The 21,313-nt window shown below is 39.4% G+C and overlaps 1 protein-coding gene across 8 annotated transcripts in view; it reads right to left on the bottom strand.

Annotated features, from left to right (window-relative positions):
• Positions 1-21,313, bottom strand: part of RUNX1T1 (RUNX1 translocation partner 1) — a 155,755-nt gene that overhangs the window by 33,503 nt on the left and 100,939 nt on the right. For all 8 annotated transcript variants that reach the window (XM_027561578.1, XM_027561576.1, XM_027561575.1 and 5 more), the window contains 3 exons: positions 17,097-17,278; positions 5,308-5,555; positions 218-303 (listed from right to left, as the gene is read on the bottom strand). In XM_027561578.1, coding sequence (XP_027417379.1) covers positions 218-303; positions 5,308-5,555; positions 17,097-17,278 — 516 coding nt within the window. The remainder of the gene's footprint in view (positions 1-217; positions 304-5,307; positions 5,556-17,096; positions 17,279-21,313) is intronic.

The raw sequence follows: 21,313 nt of genomic DNA, 5'->3' as shown, positions 1-21,313 counted from the left end.
TGTATTCATTTTAATTGGAGGCTAATTACTTTACAATATTGTAGTGGTTTTGCCATACATTGACATGATTTAGAAATCAAATCTTTAAACATTCTCGCGTATTATTTTTCAAGGATGGCGGAAAATACAGGAACCCCCATGCTTTTATTTTATCATGTCACTTCATTCCAGTTGTTTTCAAAACATTTTTTAACCTAAATGATTACGGATGTCTTACATGGTCAAGATGTTTCCATTCCTCTGCCCATTCTCTGTCTGTTAGTCTGTGATCAATCATTTCTTCTTGACGTGTGCCATGCAACCCTACAAATATAAAGAAGGCTGAATCACCCGAAAACATTAAGAACATAATCCATATGTGCAGAGGCACTTAGCAAAGACTATGTGGGCAAACTAAGCAATGTGAAAACATATTCGATTTTTGAATGCAGACATAAATCATACTCAGATACAGAATTACTTAATAGGTCCTTCATAGAATGATAAAATGTGAGAACTAGAAGAAATTTTAAAGGTCATCTGGTCAGAACCACTTCTTTTACACATGAGGATATGGAGAGTAAAATGACACCATGCCCTGAGCCAGTTATCCACATAATATTCCCTAAGTGAAAATATAAATATATCCTGAATCTTAATAAATACAGGAAACCACAAGTAGACGTTAAGTTCAAAGTGTGGCTTTCCTGCATTAAAAATGAAGACAGCATAATTTGTTTTACATGGATAGGGATATGTTTTTCTAAAACAAGCATGGTTAAACTAGTCCACATTTGAGCATAGTAAAAATCAACACAATCCTATTAAATACATTTTCATGCTAAAATTGGGCTTCCCTCATGGCTCAGCTGATAAAGAATCTGCCTGCAATACAGGAGACCTGGGTTCAATCCCTGGGCTGGGAAGATGCCCTGGAGAAGGGAATGGCTACCCACTCTAATATTCTGGCCTGGAGAATTCCATGGACTGTATAGTCCATAGGGTCGCAAAGAGTAGGACACGACTGAGTGACTTTCACTTTCACTTTCATGTTAAAATTAGGCCATAACATAAAAGCAAAATATACTCACTCAACCTGCCAAAAATTTAAAAATAAAGAAAAATCAATATATTAGATATCATTTTGGACGGATATCATAAATCCAAGCCAAGAAACTAAAAATCCTAATTTGCAGTCCACAGCACAAATATTAATGCTCTTCAGCATTAGCGGAGATGCTACCATGAAAAGGCAGTAAGAAAATACCAAATGAGAACAATAATGAACATAAGAAATTAGCCAGGATGCTTATCAAAATAGAAAATGTATCTTGTTAAAGGGACAGTTATGATCAGAGATACCCAGAAACGTGTGGCTCTTCTGACAAATTCCGGATGTGTAAAACGTGCATCTTCTACTATAAAGGAAAGTCGCTGAGCTATGGCAACGTCTCCCTTTTTAAATAATTGAAACTTTGTTTTGGTTGCTGTTTCTTACACTGTCACTCTAAAGAGTAAATTAAGTTTGGCACGGGTTAGACCCCACTCCAGTACTCTTGCCTGGAGAATCCCATGGACGGGGGAGACTGCTGGGCTGCCGTCTATGGGGTCACACAGAGTCGGACACGACTGAAGCGACTTAGCAGCAGCAGCAGCAGGCTTCTAGACACCAAGGCTCTTTTTCTGAGGGAATTATGGTACGAATTAAAAAATTTTTTTTAAAGTTATGGCATCACCGACTCAATGCATATGAGTCTATGGAAACTCCAAGAGATGATAAAGGACAGGGAAGCCTGGCGGGCTGCAGTCCACGGGGTCACTAACAGGTGGACACAGCTGAGCGACTGAACAACAAAAGTTAAGAGATACTGCATTCCAGTTTTTGTGAAATATGAGTGGTTAGAAATCCCCTTTTAGCTTATTCAGTGAAATGAAGATAATGAGTCACATGACTTTTTTCAGCCAACCATGAAATATGATTTAATTTATAGCTGATGGAAGTAGACACATATATGACAGCTTTCTCAGACTAAATACACCATTCCTCTCCAGTTAGACTATACTCTGAAATACATTTTTAAAGCTAAAATTGTCAATGCCATCTATTGGTAAAAAAGTAAAACTGCAAATAAGTTTTAATAATCTGCATAATAGAAGAGACACTGGAAAAGAGTAATATTTAGTTATTTCTCTGTTGTGACAATTTCAAGTTGAAATGTTTGCAGATATGTAATTTTTGTTGATTTATTTGTTGCTTGTGTTTTAGGGGAAAAGCACCGCCACTGAAATGAAGCATCGTAGAAGACAACTGGAGAGTGATAACGAGATAAGTGCGCGGTTTTGTGATGGAGGCATCTTACTACACTTGCCTATATAAGGGCCAACAACTTCAGAGGTCTTAAAAGTTTCAAAAACTCAGCAGATTATATCAATAGTGATGTGAGCTCCAACACCTGGAGTAATAATAATGAGCAACAGGATGCTTTAGGCTAATGGGATAACAGCCAATTGTGGAACAGTGCTAAGCATCATCTCATTTAACAACAACAGAAAAATAATACATACATTAGAAACATGTTTGAGCCCAAGTACCTGGTGAAAAAATATAGGTCTAATTTTTGTTATTGTTGTTGTTGTTGTTTTTGAACTCTTTGTTGTATAGAGCCAAATCTTTAAAAAGAAAAAAAAAACTTAAAATTTTCCATTTATTAATTTCTCTATTTTGGATACTTAAAAGATTTATCACTACACAATGTTTATTTATAGCCATAATACCAGAGGGATGTACTAGGGGAAAACAGTTCAAACTCATTAAAACAGTTTCATTTGACACTAATGTTGAGTCTTACCCAGTTCCTAACTGAAACTCTAAGCTTATTTATAAACTAATGCTGCCTGTAAAGCTATTTTACTAAAACATTCAAGCAGGTATATGTCTCTACATATAATAAACATTTATAAATCATATCAGACCAAGTATACAATTATGACAATTCTTAAATTAAAATGCATGTATTTTTTACCTGGAGGACAATTGCTTTATAATATTGTGTTGGTTTCTGACATATACTAACGTGAATCAGACATAGGTATACATATGTCCTCTCCCTCTTGAACCTCCCTCCCCACCCAACCCCATCCCACCCTTCCAGGTTGTCACAGAGCCCTGGATTTGAGCCCCCTGTGTCATACAGCAAATCTCCACTGGCCATCTAATTGTACATATGGTAACATGTATGTTCCAATGCTACTCTCTCCATTCGTCACGCCTTCTCTTTCCTCGTGTTCACAAGCCTGTCCTCTGTGTCTGAGTATGACGATTTTTATATTCTCAAAATAACAGCCTGATGTAACACCATAATTTGTTACTCATACATCAAGACTTTACTGTAACACACACTAAACTCCGCAGACTTCAGGGATGGTTAAGTAGTTGCATATATTTATAAAGATTAGCACTATTAGTTTTATAAGCTAATATAATTAAAAAGTAAGGAACATGGTCTCATGGAAAAAAAAATCACATAAAACCAGTGGGTACAGGTATAATTCATAAAGGGATATTTTATATTACTAGATGAAAACATAATCATTGCACATAAGCATAATTACTTCCTTGCTGATTACTTTATGGTGTACTGGAACTAATATTTCATGAAATAGAATTTACTGCCTAAGAAATAGGCCATTTCCTACCACCTACAAAATAGGGTATCTTGAATTGATCTTACAATGACCTGGCGACTCCACCTCTATTTGAAAATAAGCAATCATGGTTTGAGAGCATTCGTCATCAACAAATGGCAAGGTTTTGTTTGGAAGGAAGTTGTTGTCACATTTGATTTCAGGGTCAAAATATCAATCCAGACAGAGAAAAAAAACATAACCATTTTTGAGAGCTCTTTGAAATGGTACCTTGGAGAACATCAAACAGATTGACTATTAAAAAAGCATAAATCATATGCTTAGCCATTTGTCTGACACACTATATAAAAGCAGAAATGACTATTGTGGGGAGGTGAAGCTACTATTTTACTATCTCACATCCAGGGCCCCAATCACCCCTGCCCTCAACCTGACTCACGCCTTCTGCTTTCTAAACATTTGGAGGGCTGGGTTTTCTAAGGCAAAATGACCCTAGGCCTGGAAGGCCCTGTGTCCTACTAAGACAGTTAGAAGTCTAACAGAAACCTCTGCTCACCACGCTCCCTCTGCCTGGGACTATAAAAACCTCTGTCCTACCCCTTAGGTGGGCAACTGGCCAGGCTTCCTGAGTCCTGTGACCCCTCAACTCCAGGTCCTGCTTTCCCACTTGGACTCCACCCTGTGATGCTTCCAGTATCTCACCCAGCAGACCATCTGGGCCAGGCAAGTTTTTCAGCAACCAGCTAAGAAGAAAAGCAGGGCTGGCATGGACACAGGGGGCGGAAAAAAGATGAGAAAGACGGCCGAGTGTTGCTCTCCATTTATTACCAGCTTGACTTGCCAAAAATATACAGTAAAAGAAGTCCCAGGAACAAGAGCGGTATTCCGATGCGATCACCTCAAACACTGATAGTGCATCAAGGCTTACCTATTTATCTTCCTTCTCATTTTTCATGGCAAGCACCGGTTCTTTAGAAGACCATGTCTCCTAAATGCTTCACTTCCAACAGTTTTATGCAAAAAAAGAATGAACACTGGCAAACAGAACACATGTTTACCCAAACTCATTCCTTCTTCGGTATTCTGATCTTTGACCAAATTGTCAACACTAAATTGAATCACTAGCATTTCCATGTTGGAAAAAAAAAAGTACTAAATCAGTCCTCAAGGAACATCTGCTGACTTAAGTCATAGACATAATACCATATCATATTTTTCAAATACAGACTATCACAGAGACTGGGAAAACCAAAATGAACTTTGAGACTATCTGAAAATAAAAGATAACAATTAAAGAAACTGATTTGGTAAAAAAAAAAAAAACAAAAAACGTTGTGGCAGGCCAACTACATATGAAATCTCTCACGCTTAAAAAAAAAATGCACTAAACACTTAATTTGTGTTTGTTAATACAGTTGACCTGTCTGGGGTCAGCAGATACACACCCTTCGGAAAAATAAATAAATAAATACCCGGAGGTCACAAAGATCATAAGTAAGAGAAAACACAGCTGTTGAAAGAGATATTAACACCAACGAAGTTTTCTCATAAAGGAGACACTAGATCAGGAAGAAGTATTTTTACCCCATCACAGATTTCAAGCCTGAAGTTTAGCTGAGCAGTAAGGATGCAAGTCCTGGAGCACACCACCTTATGAGAATTGAAGAGATCCTTCAGTCTTACCCATAGGTCTGTTTCTGTCCCTGAGGTCCCTGTGGCTGGGGTGTCGATAGGAGTCCCTGTAGTGGTGGGCAATGGCCATATCATCCAAACGGTAATGCTGCGGTGGAGGGGTGGGGTGAGGCAGGCCATTCGGCTGGTAGGATAAGCCGTTATTTGGACTGTACCGCTGGCCTGGGCTAATAGTGCATGGCCGCTTGCTCGGATGTTCTGAGTGCAAAGGCTCTCTGTCAAAGCCATTTTCTTTGGTTCTGAGGGAGGAAGAAAAAGAGGTTTTTTTTTTTTTTTTTTTTCCTTTTTTTCATAATGGACTCAGAAAGCAGCATAGTTCAGATACTTGGAACCTGTAATATAAACAGAATATTCTTTTCGCTGGCCAGAAATTTTCTAAACTCAGCTGCCTAGACCTGTGAGGATTCACTGAAACCCAGGCGGAGGCCTCAGTGATCCCATGGCTGCACACAGGAGAAAAGGCTCCACTTTTCATCAAATCCGTAAACATCTTTCAGTTGAGGCGTGTATGGTTTGGTCACAAATAAGAGGAAGCCTGCTCTCTCCTCCGTAGATAACATCTTCATTCAAAAGCGAACTCTTGATTTCTAACAAATTACTCTCAGATCAACTGTATCTGGCGATTCATCAAGGTACAAGAGCATCACTCTTCAGTTCTCTGGGTACATCTATTGCACTGATCCAACCCGGCCTCTGACTTCTATGAGCTGTGTTGTTCAATACAGTACCCACACGTGGCTGCTTAAATTACAAATGAATTAACATTAAATAAAGTTTAAAATTCAGTTCTTGGGTATCAACAGCCACACTGCATGTGTTTAGTTACTGCCTACAGCTAGTGACTATTGTACAACACAGATACAGATCATTTCTATGATCTCAGAAAATTCTATTCAAAAGCACTGATCAATTAACTGAATTAACACAAATGACACAATGTAATGTCTCAGACTGACATTTCCTTGGGCCACCAAGATGATCAGCAGTCCTACAGAGCTAGCTGGGATTAGAAGAAAGGGTGAAGCTCTTCCTCTTGAAGTTGAGGAAACACACGTGGAGACGCAGCAGGGGCCTGTCTGAGGCCATGAGATCTTAGACCAGGGCAGGCACACCCTGTCTGCCCTTCATCATGTGATACACAAAACTCTGGATGTGTCTTTCAGAAGGAACGCAGTCTGCAAATGAGACCTGATAACTGCTCTTACATTCTCAAACATAAAGTAGGGTTAAAGAAATATTTTCTGGCTGAATGTGTCTCTGGGAGATTAACTCAATATATTCAGTAAGATAGGAACATGTCACAGCTCCCAAACTAATTTTTACCTTGTAGCTGGCTCTCTTTGCAATTCTTAACCAGCGGCAGCATCTCTTTTTCCTGGGAAATTTCCCCATAAGAATTTGACCAAGTCACAGTAGCTGCAGATTTCTGCAAGCTTTTTTTATAACCATTGGACTGCCAGGGAATTTCCATCTTCATCCCTTTTTTGATTGTAGGTAGATTGTAAGTCTAACGACTTAAAGACTTCAAGAGACTTTTCCCACTTTCCTAGTGCCCAAGGATAGCCTTTGATAAACCTGGAGGGATCTGCGTGGAAACTGACTGGACAACAGAGATCATTAGGGGCAAGAGGCATCTACGGTGAATCGTCCTTTATGCCCCTTTAGGGTAGAGCCCCAGTGACAATGTACACACACCAGATTAAGAATGACAAAGGAGTTACAGGTAGAAGGTGCAGGCGCACTAAGAACCGAGGGAAACTGCAGACTTCAATGGGAAATGAATACATGCCCAGTGCATGCTGGAGAAAGATGTTCTGGAACCAGGAGACTGTCCGATGTTGGAAATGCCAGCAGGGCACGGTTCTCATGGGAGTATCAAACAGAAGTCTCAATGCTGCTCCTGTCAAAGGGTGGACCCTCAAATATCCTGACTCCATACACACTGATCATTGACCAGACTAAAGGGTCTCAAACATTATCTAAACGTATTGCTTAAAATAATTTTTAAAAGTGAACAGAAGCATTCTAGATTTATCTTCTAAGAGGATAACTATGTGATTCTCATCTGTATTTCCATATCCTACACATTTCCGAATAATATATTTCAACAGTCAATGCATAAATATTTCCAGCATTAATCAGAAAATACTGAAGACTATTAGTAGCTATGAACATAATGTCAACACAGCACCTACCTTACTGGCAGTGTCGTGTAGTGGAAAGAGCACTGGACTGGGAATCAAGAGACCTGAGATTTAGTCCTGGCTCTTCCACGACTAGCTGTGTGACCTTGGGCAAGCCACTTAACCTCTCTGGACCTCAGTTTGCTCATCTGTAAAATGAAAGGGTTGGACTAGATCAGTGGTTTTCAAACTGTGTCACCTGAAATGCTTAGGGATTCTGCTGGCAATAAAGAGCTTTTACCCCAACAATCAAGATTTAAAGGACCAGAGGAACCCACTTATCATTTTAATCTATTTTAACAGTTTCATTTTTGAAGGAAATAGTCAGCTGCTGAAATCAAGTTTGAAAACCACTGGACTAGGATGATTTCTGAGGTCCTTTCTAGTTTGAAAAGTCTGCAATTCAATTATTCTATATTTATTTCTAAATGCCATTTGCACAGCACAGGAAATACAGCCAAAATTGTATAATAACTATATAAGTGGAGTATAGCCTTTAAAAATTATAAATCGCTATGTTGTATACCTGAAACTTTGTAAGTTTTCACATCAACTATACCTCTATTTAAATAAATGAATAATTTTTTAAATGTCATGGTTATGTAGATCAAAACACACAAAGTTGATGGTATACTAGCCAAATTATGTCTAAGTCAACCATTTGAACCAACAGAGAACTTCTTTGTGCTTTGCTTTGAACAGTATATTATTTATAGCTGATTTTTTATGCAGAAATAGAAAATATCCTCTGAGTATCTTTTAGCAGCCTAAATATATAAACATAAAATCATTTCTAAATACCCAATTGTGTCAAAACCAATTCAGCTCACTGGTTTCCTGTCTCCTTGTTCAAAGATAATAAAAACATACATCACTGGAAGAAGTCGTACTAGTTTCAAAGTAGCTGGATATGTGACTTAACTTTGCTGACACGTCAGCCCTCTGGTCATTGCTATTACTTCAGCGAGCCTGCACTGAAGCTTTTTTTCCCTCCTAAAATAAGGAGGGTAAGGTCCTAAGAAGCAGAGCTAGCTCCTGGGTCTGCCCTGACATTTCTGTCATACCCCTGCAGGGACAGTTACTATTCTGCGTCTCATAACTCTTGCAACAATTCAAACAATAAAGCTCATCGCTTCACAAAGGGAGGGTAATATTTTACCAGAAAAGCATTCAAACATTAAAACAGCCCATAGAAATAAAGGTATGAAAAGCCTCCCGGGTACTTCCTCCAATCACTCATGGGTACTTATAAAGCCAATCCTACTTAAAGGATGTTATGTCCATATAAGATAACCAAAACAACTTAATTGCTATTTGTTTGTCTGCTTCTTAGAAATGCTTACAACTACCAACATGTCATTGCTTGGGGGCAAATTCTAAATTTGCATGTTTATCTGTTACCTTCTCAAAATGTGTTAGGCAAAACTAACAAATATCCATTGTCCCATGCCAACATACTCTCAAAATGACTCAAATTCTAGTAGGAAGTCTGTCACACGTCATGGGTTTCTGGAAGGCATTTTTTTTTGGTTTGCTTTTTATTTTCTATCTCCTTTTCAGAAGAAAGTTTTCTGAATATAACCTACTTCAACATTTAGATCCCAATCACTTTCTCTCAGGGTCTGAGGTCATCAGAGGACTCTTCAGGACTCAGCTGTGTGACCTTGAGATAACTTGGGAAAGTTAACTTTCTGGCTTGAGTTTCTCACCCAGTAAAATGAAACTTATAGGAAATAAAACATGTTTAAAAAAAATACTTAAGAGAAAACTTAATTGACACCTTATCCCACTTCAGGCTGTTTTCTCAGCTCCTCAACAGAGAGGTTGTAAACTGATTCATTTGAGAAAGAAAAGCTTTTTAAAAAACTTTCCTCTATATAAAATACTTTAAATGTCATAATTGGCTAGTATGCACTGATGATCCCTTAGTAACATGGAAATGAGGAAGAATGAAGAAAAAATATTATTAAGATCATGGCAATAATCAGAATAAGAGGACCAAGCAATCTCCTGCATGACAGGAACACAGAGTTTTTTCTGAGATTAAAATGTTTTTTAAATGGGGAAAACAGCGCTATGAAGATTATTCTAGGGAAAGGCAAATTGGTTTAGCGTAATAAAGCCAAGAAGGGCAAGGAAGAAACTTAAAAAGTCAGTCCTGTTACAAATAAACACCTGCCCTAGGTACTGACTTTTCCCTTTGACCACAGGTATTTCAAACGGCACATATCTAAACCGACCTTGTCTTTCTCTGATACTTCCGACACCAGTCAATTATGCCACTTTCTACTTAGCCACCAAAATAGAAACTAGAAGTCACTCTATAACTCTGTAGAGTTATACTCTCTAACCTTCTGCTCCAAATCAAGTCCTGCCGCTAGTCTCTTCTCTGTCACATGTCCTTCTGCTCCACCTAAGACACCTTATCTTAGCTCCATCACACCACTGTCTCTGCAGGCATCTCAGTCAGAGGCAGGGCTCAGAGACTGCCTAAGTCTTAAAGAAAAACAAAAAACTTTACTTTCGTATTTTAGAAAGCAGTCTATGCCTAAATCTCAGGAGGTGACAGTTCTGTTGAAGAAAAGCTCAAAGACATAAATGACTTAATCTTAAACAAATGTCCCTTTCCTTTTCTAATAAATGCAGTTTGTTAAGGTTTCCACAGAAGGACTAGACATTAGAATTAAAAGGCACGGGGAGAAAAGTCATTTATGGCATCGTATTTTCAAAACACAACTCAGTAAACAGTCTCTTCAGGAAATAGGTGAGTTCAGGTAAGAATTTTACATAACCACCTTCTAGCGGTGTTGAATAATGCATCTGAAGCAAAATACATTACAGATTCCCCTGCTACCTTAAAAAGAAAATCAAACCTGATTCTTCAGGACAACCTGTGGGGATTTCTGTGTTTGTAGAAATATCACCCTGCAGGAAGTGGGATGTTCAGACGGTGAAAAGCAGGGCCGAGTGACAGAGGACCATCACGACTGAGCCACACAGAAAGAAGTGCCTTCCCGCTCTCTACTGCTAACCCACCACCCGGGAGATTACGTCCTGAGAGGAGGGCTGACACCTTCTGGAGTAACTAAGATAGATGCACGTGGATGTTGGCCAGTCTGGACAAACTCACCATAACTGGAACTTTAAGGATTACAAGATACAGGTTCCCAGAGCTTTCTCTCCCCGAAGGAGAAGGTGGAAAGCTTTGGACACAAGTCCCAGGAGCTCTCCATCTGCTGGACAATCTGCCTAGGAGTGGCTGTCCCCTCATCTCTGCTTATTTCTGGCCACTGTTGAAGTAGTCAGCTGCTACAGCTCTCGCTATCTGGAACTATGCTTTCTTATTCTAATCTGTCATCTATACATCCCAACTGGAGCCCTCTAGTTTTTTGTTAGTGAACCAGTCATCAGCACTTTGTTCCTGAGCTGTTTTCACGGATGTGGGTATTTCAGAGATGCATCTTTTAAAATGATAGAAAGTAAACAAGAAAGCAAAAAAGACTCTTGGGGGAGAGACCATTTGCTACACTACTAAAAATGACTGTATTAAGTTTAATTTTGATTACTTGTTGAACTAGTGTTTTGTTGTTGTTTGTTTGTAGTGTTTTGCTTTGTTTTGTTTTATACAGCTGGCATGTGTGGCATGCATTATCTGGAGCTTAACTGGACATACCAAAATAAGCAAGACATGATTCCCAACACCGATTATGGTTTAGCGGTAGACTTAAATTCCTTTTCAAAGTGTGCTAGCAAGAAACTCTTTACCATGTGTGAGCATGCTAAGTCACTTCAGTCGTGTCTGACTCTTCGCAACTCTATGGACTATAGCTCCCCAGGCTCCTCTGTCCATGGAATTCTCCAGGCAGGAATACTGGAGAGGTTTGCCATTCCCTTCTCCAGGGGATCTTTCTGACCCAGGGATGGAACCTGGGTCTCCTGTTTTACAGGTGGATTCTGTACCATCTGAACCACCAGGGAAGCCAAACTTTTGGCATAAACACAGTTTAATAAGGGATACAAGGCTTCAATACTGTTACATAGGACCTGAACTTAGTAGGTACCGTAAAAAAGAGCACAAAAGTGGTATGGGAGGTCAGAAGCAGACGAAGCCACTCCAGAATGTTCACTGGAAAGAGCAGGGGCTATGGAGTTGCTTTCAAATTTTGGCTTTGCTATTTGCAGGCCCTATGAACTCACGCGGTTTAATCTCTACATGTGTCACAAGACGGGTACTTCAGAGCTCTGAGAGGACTGTATGAGAGAATCTACATAAAGAGTCTAACACGTACCTGGCATTCAACAACTTAACCAAGCGCTTGCTTTTCAAGCTGAGGTGTTCAGAGGCTATGGTATTACAAATGTAGTTATAAGAGCATGGGGAATTAAAGTCAGAGAACCTAGGAGCTAGAATCCCATCCATGCCTCTTACAAGCCATGTGAGCTCAGATATATTATCCAGCCAGGCTGAACCCTATGCAAAGTCAACACTGAGGCGAGAACAGAGAGACCAAAATGTTCTCGACAGCCATGTAATCTTCCTCATCATGTAAGCACTATCTCACTAGAAGCCTCCACAACTGATGTGATTATTATTTAAAAAAAAAAAAAAGTCATTTCTACAGGAATGATGACTCTCTTCTTGAAACTGATGAATGCATTAAAAATGCAGCACAAAACAAGAATGTGTGACATAAATTCCTCATATTTTTCATAGAAAACTGAACACGATAGATAATAAATATTTAATTCTTATCTGCAGAGTCAACTTGACAAAAATATTGAAATCTCATCCATTTTGCAGTAAAGGAAAAATGGAGCTAACAGGTTCAGCTGGTGTGCACCTCGCTGACAAATCTCATATATTCAACCAACACGGTTTCAAAACGACTGCCTTATGACCCTCAAACATTCAGTGTTTTCTAATTTACTCAGTAAGGCAGGAAACCAGGCTGACTGTGGATCCTCTATCCTTACAAAGATTTATAAAACCTCAGTACATTCAACTGTTGCATTTGCCCACATGAGCAATTATAGAGAAGAAATAAATGAGCGAAAGTAAGGAGAAAAAAAGATATAATTCTTAGTTGAGCTTTCCTTATTCACATTCTGCACATTAAAACATATTTTGTGCAACTGGAAGATTTCAGGTATGTATTGATAAATATGCTGATTTCTCCATTAAGAAGTCCTATAACTTTAAGCAAGTTCTTTAGGCCTGCTAAATCCATAAGATCTCTCCCAGATGACAAATTATATACTTCTAAAGCTCAAGAAAATCTTAAAACAAATAATGTTTAATAATTGGGGGTGGAGGAAATACACGTTCATGTAACCATGTTGCCTTCAAAATAAAAATCAAGATGTGTTCAACTGAGAGTAAGTTAAAGCATAATTACATTAAAATGATAATAAAAAATACATAGATAGATCGATGAAGGGGATTAAGATTTAACATCGATCACTTGAAAGGGGGAATAACGTAGTGGAGACAGTGTTATCCACATAAGATCAATGATCACTCGATTTGATTTCTTAAGCCAGAAAGTTTCTGCATCAGAAAATCGCCGTAACAGGTGAGAGCACAACTTTAAAGACAAAACGCTGCAACAGCAAAGCTGTGAGAAAAAGACATCAAATGATAATTAACACACAAAAAAGTACTTTTTAAATGCAGTGATTTTTCTCTATTCTGTAGTCTCAAAAAAATGCAGCCTTTGTCTAACTGCTCTTTCCCTCCTCATCCTACTTGAAACTGTGTCCTCAAGACCATCGGTATGCAGTTTTAAAGAGGGCTCTTAAATTCCAGTCTCTGTTTGAAACTGGTCACTTCATTTAACCAGCTCCAAAAACGGTTTGTATGCCCTTCCTCGGGGTTCCCTGGTGGCTCAGTGGTAAAGAACCTGCCTACCAATGCAGGAGATGCGGGTTTGATCCCTGGGTTGAGAAGATGCCCTGGTGAAGGAAATGGCAACCTGCTCCAGTATTCTTGGTTGGGAAATCCCATGGACAGAGAAGCCGGCAGGCTACAGTCTGTGGGATGACAAAAGAGTCAGACATAATTCAGTGACTAAATAACAACATTCCCTTCCTCAGCTTCTTCCATCACTGAATGGCAAGATGAACAAACTTTTACATACGAACAAAGAATGGAAACCAGAACTTTCTTTTAGCTCTCCCTGATAATTTAGAAAAAAAAAAATAGCATGATTTTAAAATGAATTGTCTTCTTTCTCATTTGGGTTCTAAGTTATTCTACCCCAGACCTACAAATCTAGTATAGCTGTTCAGGGACTCACCCTAGAAGTATTTTTAAGAAGAAGTAGAATAAATTTTACTGTTCTGTACAGGAAAAAAAAAAGATTTCAGAGACTTCCCTGGAGTATTCATTTCTCTGTAAATAACAGGAATGCTTAAATAAAGAAAAAATATAACCAGTGACAATCATATTTAAGGATGAGAAGTTACATTTGCCAAAATCCATCCCTGAAATACGTGAGGACTGTTCAGTAGATTAAATCAGCAATCGTCACAGAATTTAAACCCCCAAAGTTGTAAACAAAATATAGAGTGCTCTTTTGTTCATGACATGTCATGAACAAATTACCAAAATGTGTTTTCTCCTCAGGTGTCAGTTTTTCCCTCTTTTAGTGACTGATGGTTCCCAGTGTTATTACAGAAACAGATTGATCTTTTTAATGAGCCAGTTTAATAGACTCCAAAATCTCACCGTGGCTGCTCATCCATGTCAGACCATATGCACCAACAAAACATTCAGTAAAACAAAAAAAGCTCTGCTGTCAGACAGCTCCATACTCTATAAAATTTCATATAGTAGATCTGGATATACAGATAAATAACTGGAGAAGAGAAAAATGCATATGCAAACAAGATGCAGAAAATATATGCAAAGAAATACTGTAGAGGCCCATATTTTCTTGGCTCTGATGAAATTCCCACAAGATACAAATGTATTTACACAACATATTCTCATTACCCTTCCTCCTAACTCTAAGGAAATCTATTTGCCATCTTTCCATTATAACACACACTTCAGGGTTCCACTTGAAAAAGAATGTTCCAGCCAAAGAGCAACTGTGTGAATTCTGACTCCAGCAACTGTCTATGAATAACCAGAGGGGAACAAGACTAAAGGGCTTTTAAGAAAGTTCTATCTGACTGAACACAAACAGGCACGCATACACAGTTACAGATCTTTGCAACAAAAATGCCAATCTTCTGTGGAATTCATACAAAGTTTCCACATCGATGTTAGCACATTGGCAAGCTTACCTCAGTACTGTTCAAGAAAGATCTAAAGTTACAGGGTATTCACATATGAAACACTGGGACAGACAGTGGACAGAGGGCTGAAAACATGGAGAAGTGGATAAAACAAGTTTTTATTCTGCCTGTTACAGTTACTTAGCATTTAAAGTTTCTAGAATAGATTGTGTCCCTGTCTAATGTTGGCTATAGGATTATCTTTACATTTATCACAGTCATCTAAACCTTTCTCTGTTATCCCTTCCTCCACCCAAATAAATGTCCTCCTTCCCAATTTTCCTTCTAGTCTCTCCCTACTTCCTTTACCCCACTGTCTTGGGAAAATGGAACTAAAGCATCTCAATATCAGCACACAGGGCTGACTCCCTTCAGGGTAAAAGGTTAGGATCAGACAGGAATACAAATGTGAATCATCTATGCTTGGGCCGCCTCCTGGTTTTCAGCATCACGTGGACATGTCACTCAGACACCTGGATTAAGCACTGCCTTTAAAGCTAAAGTACCAAATGCTTAAATATGACTAAGAAAATACAGCTTGCAAAATAAGAAAGTAGTACTGTTGGTAGGTCACGGAAGGAGGTTGGGTCTATAGGATGTCAGAAGTAAACTAATATTTAACCCTTTGCTTTAATGTTTTAAACTGTTAAGAGGTCCCATGTCACAAGGAGAAAAATTCCAGAGATTGTAGCATAAAAACTGCTTAACAGAGGATTATGTAATAACTATATGTAAACTGGCTGGCTTTTAATAACATTCTGATTTGCAAAGCAGCTAATACATTTAAGGGTAGCTAAGTCGGTCACAGATAGAAGGAGCGTAAGCGCCTATGAATCTGTGCCAGTGTTAACCTTTCAAAGGCCAGTCTACTCTTCCCTGATAAAACGCAGAAAGAGTGAATGGATAAACAGAGAAAGGAAACAAAGCATGTGACAAATACATTTCTGAATACAGTTTCATTTTAAGATTCTCCATATTTTACAAATGCAAGATGCTAATAAGACTTCATATTTCTGTATTAGAAAATATTTATAAATGGAGCTGAGGTATTCAGGAAACTCATTTTAATAAGGTACTTCGGAAGTTTCATGTATATGTGTCATTCAGCAACTAATTTGCAAGGTTTCATGGAGAAGGGGGTTTATTTTACATTTCCTAGAATTCTCAGTTATGAGACCAGAGTAACCTGGTATAATGAATATTGACTAGTAGATAAAATTTATCAGAAAAAAATGCCACCTATTAGTTCTATTACTTAACTCTTATATTCACTCAGTTCAACTAGCTTCACTAAAGTTTTCTCTGAGTTCATACAAAGTCCAAATTAAACAGCTACTGCACTGCGTTTAGGCCAGATTTCAAAACCATCATGTTCTGAGAAAACTTGGAATAATAAATTATTGGAATAATAAAATATGTGCTTTGGATGAATAATATAGTAAATGAGAAGTTTAATATAGGTATACCTTGGAGATGCTATATGTTCAATTGAAGATCACCATGATAAAGCAACTAAAGCCAGTCACACAGGTTTTTTTTTTCCTTCCTAGTGCTCATAAAGTTCTGTTTACACTATACTATAGTCTCTTAAGTGTACAGTAGCACTATGTATAAAAGAGTATATACCTTAATTAAAAAACAATTTATTTCTGAAAAACACCAGAACAATCACAATGGTTAACATTAAAGAAGACCGATCACAGATAACCGTAACAAATATAAAATGAAAAAGTTTGAAACACTGTGAGAATTACCAAAATGTAACACAGAGACACCAAATAATGCTTTTAGAAAAATGGTGACAAGAGACTAATTCCATGCAGGGTTGCCACAAACCTTCAATTTAAGAGGGAAGGGAAGAAGGGAGGTGAGGGGAAGGAAGGGAGAGAGGGGTGGGGGAAGGCTGGAAGGAAGGAAAGCACAAGGAAGCACAATAAAATGTGGAAAGCCGGTGCTGACTGTGTCTCATAAACATCAGTGGCGCGTGGCACATCTGAGTGTCACTCATCTTTACCTTTTACTTTAACATTCCAAGCAACAGTGGTGATGTTTGTGATGCACAGAAAAATCAATCACTAGATTGTACATCTGCAACTATCATAGTGCTGCAGGTCAATTAAACTAAAAAAAAAAATACAAGTAACAAAGCTTAACCTGCACAGGCCAGAGACTCATCATTCTGCAACACCCCAGGCCAGAGCAAGATTCCCTGCAGCCCGTCTAGTTTATTATTTTGCAAGAAGCGTCAGTCAGCAGTTGAAACACGACATGAAATATGGCCTCATGCCGCCGGTCTGGGGTCCTCCCCCCTCTCACCTGTCTGGAGTTCGCCTCTTCCCGTTTTCGTTCACATCGAGAAGCAGCTCTGAGGAGTCAACAGGTGAGGTGGTGCTGGCATCCAGAAGCAGCTGTTCATGCTGGGCGAGGTACTGGGCAGGGTTCTGTTTGGCCAATCTCGCGCAGTGGAGGAGCTCACGCTGCAGAAGGGGCAAGTTGGCCTGTAAGGGCAGAACAGGAATGAGAGGGTGCGCAGAGGCTCCTTCTGACCAGGGGACCTACTCCACTTTGCAAACACTAGTGGACCGGACCACACAACTCAACTAAAGGACATGCCGCCGAATGCATGCAGTTCCCAGGCACGACTTCCTGCACTGGCTACAGCATGAGCTTCCCTCTGGGCCTGGGGTGGATAAGATGCCTGAGGCAGGTCTCACCCCTCCTACCTTCCAGCCCATTAATAAACTGGGAGTGGCTCCTCTTTAGGTTTCCTTCATAAACTTTGAGCTTCCCTGGTGGCTCAGACTGTAGCGTCTGCCTGCAATGCGGGAGACTCGGGTTCGATCCCTGGGTCAGGAAGATCCCCTGGAGAAGGAAATGGCAATCCACTCCAGCACTCTTGCCTGGAAAATCCCACGGATGGAGGAGCCTGATAGGCTAGTCCATGGGGTTGCAAAGAGTCAGACAGGACTGAGCGACTTCACTTTCACTTTCATAAACTTAGCAGGGCGGGAGATGGGAAGGAACTTCAAGAGGCAGGATTCATGTTGATGTATGGCAGAAACCAACACAATATTGTAAAGCAATTACCACTCAACTAAAAATAAATAAACTAAAAAACAAAGATTATAAAAAAGCAAAAACAAAAGATGCTTTCATATTCAAACATTGTAAGCTCTACTGGATACAGATTCCAGCTCCACCTATGAGGAACTTTCGTCTCCCACTAGGAAGATAGATGGTCAGTACCGAAATCAGACTGATCATATTCTTTGCAGCTGAAGACAGAGAAGCTCTATACAATTGGCAAAAACAAGACCAGAGGCTGGTTGTGGCTCAGATGATGATCTCCTTACTGCAAAAATCAGATTTAAATTGAAGAAAGTAGGGAAAATCACTAGACTATTCAAAACAAAGAAAGTCAAGGAAAGTGAAGTTGCTCATTCATGTCCAAAAGCAAGACCATTCAGTTATGACCTAAATCAAATCCCTTACAATTATACAGTGGAAGTGACAAATAGATTCACCATATTAGATCTGATGGACAGAGTGCCTGAAGAACTATGGAGGGAGGTTCATGACACTGTACAGAAGTCAGTGATCAAAACCATCCCCAAGAAAAAGAAATCCAAAAAGTCAAAATGGCTGTCTGAGGAGGCCTTACAAATAGCTGAGTAAAGAAGAGAAACGAAAGGCAAAGGAGAAAAGTAAAGATATATCCATCTGAAAGCAGAGTTCCAAAGAATAGCAAGGAGAGATTAAAAAAAGCCATTTTAAGTTATCAATGCAAAGAAATAGAGGCAAACAATAGAATGGGAAAGACTAGAGATCTCTTCAGGAAAATTGGAGATACCAAGGGAACATTTCATGCAAAGATGGGCACAATAAAGGACAGAAACGATATGGATCTAACAGAAGCAGAAGATATTAAGAAGAGGTGGCAAGAATACACAGAAAAGCTATGCAAAAAAGATCTTAATAACCCAGATAACCATGATGGTGTGATCACTCACTGAGAGCCAGACACCCTAGAGTGCAATGTCAAGTGGGCCTTAGGAGGCATCACTACGAACATAGCTAGAAGAGGTGATGGAATTCCAGCTGAGCTATTTCAAATCCTAAAAGACGATGCTATTAAAGTGCTGCACTCAATATGCCAGCAAATGTGGAAAACTCAGCAGTGGTCACAAGACTGGAAAAGGTCAGTTATCATTCCAATCCCAAAGAAAGGCAATGCCACAGAATGTTCAAACTACTGCACAATTGCACTCATCTCACATGCTAGCAAAGTAATGCTCAGAATTCTCCCAGCCAAGCTTCAACAGTACATGAAACTGAGAATTTTCAGATGTTCATGTGGATTTAGAAAAGGAAGAGGAACTAGGGATTAAATTGCCAACATCCTTGGATCATAGCAAAAGCAAGAGAGTTCCAGAAAAACATCTATTTCTGTTTCATTGACTATGCTAAAACCTTTGACTGTGTGGATCACAACAAACTGTGGGAAATTCTTAAAGAGATGGGAATACGTAGACCACCTGACCTGCCTCCTGAGAAGTCTGTATGCATGTCAAGAAGCAACAGTTAGAACTGGATATGGAACAGACGGGTTCCAAATTGGGAAAGGAATACGTCAAGGCTTCATATTGTCACCCTGCTTATTTAACTTATATACAGAGTACATTATGCAAAATGCCAGGCTGGGTGAAGCACAAGCTGGAATCAAGATTGCTGGGAGAAATATCAATAACCTCAGATATGCAGATAACACCATCCTTACGGCAGAAAGTAAAGAGGAACTAAAGAGCCTCTTGATAAAAGTGGAAGAGAGTTGGAAAAGCTGGCTTAAAACTCAACATTCAAAAAACAAAGTTTACGGCAGCCAGTCCCATCACTTCATGGCAAACAGATGGGAAATAATGGAAACAGTGACAGACTTTATCTTCTTGGGCTCCAAAGTCATTGCAGATGGTGACTGCAGCCATGAAATTAAAAGACACTTACTCCTTGGAAGAAAAGCTATGACAAACCTAGACAGTATAAAAAAAGCAGAGACATTACTTTGCTGATGAAGGTCTATATAGTCAAAGCTATGATTTTTCCAGGAGTCAAGTATGGATGTGAGAGTTGGATCATAAAGAAAACTGAGCCCTGGAGAATTGATCTTTTGAACTGTGGTGTTAGAGAAGACTCTTCCTGAGAGTCCCTTGGACTGTAAGGAGATCCAACCAGTCAATCCTAAAGAAAATCTGTCCTGAATGTTCATTGGAAGGACCGTTGCTGAGGCTGAAGCTCCAATACTTTGGTCACCTGATGTGAAGAAGTGACTCATTGGAAAAGATCCTGATGCTGGGAAAGATTGAAGGCGGAAGGAGACGGGGACGACAGAGGATGAGACGGTTGGATGGCATCAGCAACTCGATGGATCTGAGCAAGCTCCAGTAGTTGGTGAGGGACAGGGAAGACTGGCGTGCTGCAGTCCTTGGGGTCGCAAAGAGTCAGACACAACTGAGCCACTGAACTGAACTGAGGAAGACAGAGGATACATGAAATATACACATAGTTCTATTAACCTTAAAATAGGCTCCCTGATACTTTCATTTTTGGATCTAGCTACTTACCCAAGTGAAAAAGGCTAATCTATGAAATATCTTTGATCAACTACTAATTTCAAATGACAAAAATAGGGAGATGAACAAAGAAATTGTTTTTAATAATTATTAGATTCACGCATTTCAGTATTGGTCTGAGTCTGCTCAGACATCCTGCTTAAGATTCATGCACAAAGCAGCATATACTACTAGTTTACAAAGGTAATCTGCTTTCTTTGTATTAGATCTATTCCAAGGAATGTATATATTTAACAGAAGAAATCTTGCGTACCCATCACTCTGAATCCTCACCAAGCCCAGCACTGGGAAAAAGACTGAGGACACATTTGTTGACAGATGATTCTGGCAATCTCAAATGGAGTAAGAGGAAAGAAGACAATTTCACACGCAGAAAAGCATTAAAACAAAAACCTCAGACTCTGACTCTGAAAACCAAACTTACTCTGACTTTATAAATCCAGAGTGCTGTTGCTTTTTCTTCTATGTGTCTTTTACTTTTTTTTTTTTTTTGGAAGGGAGGGGAATAGAATATATAACATGGAAGTATGAATAGCACTCATTCTCAGTAACACAATTCTTCAAAGTCAAAGGAAGATCAATAACATAAGTAACTTTGTAACTCAGGGTTTGGGACTTCAACGGTGGCTCAATGGTAAAGAATTTGCCCACATGTGGTAGACCTGGGTTCAATCCCTGGGTTGGGAAGATCCCCTGGAGAAGGAATGGCAACCCACTCCAGTATTCTTGCCTGGGAAATTCCATGGAAGAGGAGCCTGGTGGGCTGCAGTCCATGGGGTCTCAAGAGTCAGACATAACTTAGCAACTAAACCACCACCACCACAGGGTTGTAACTGTAGAAGCTAAGTGCCATGTACACTAATTAAGCCATTGGGTAGAAATGCCTTTCTGAACAGAGGAGGTCCC

This window comes from Bos indicus x Bos taurus, chromosome 14 (genome assembly GCF_003369695.1).
Source record: "Bos indicus x Bos taurus breed Angus x Brahman F1 hybrid chromosome 14, Bos_hybrid_MaternalHap_v2.0, whole genome shotgun sequence".
Classification (NCBI taxonomy): domain Eukaryota; kingdom Metazoa; phylum Chordata; class Mammalia; order Artiodactyla; family Bovidae; genus Bos; species Bos indicus x Bos taurus.
Note: the sequence above shows the minus strand (reverse complement) of the source record. Positions and strands in the feature narration are given on the sequence as shown.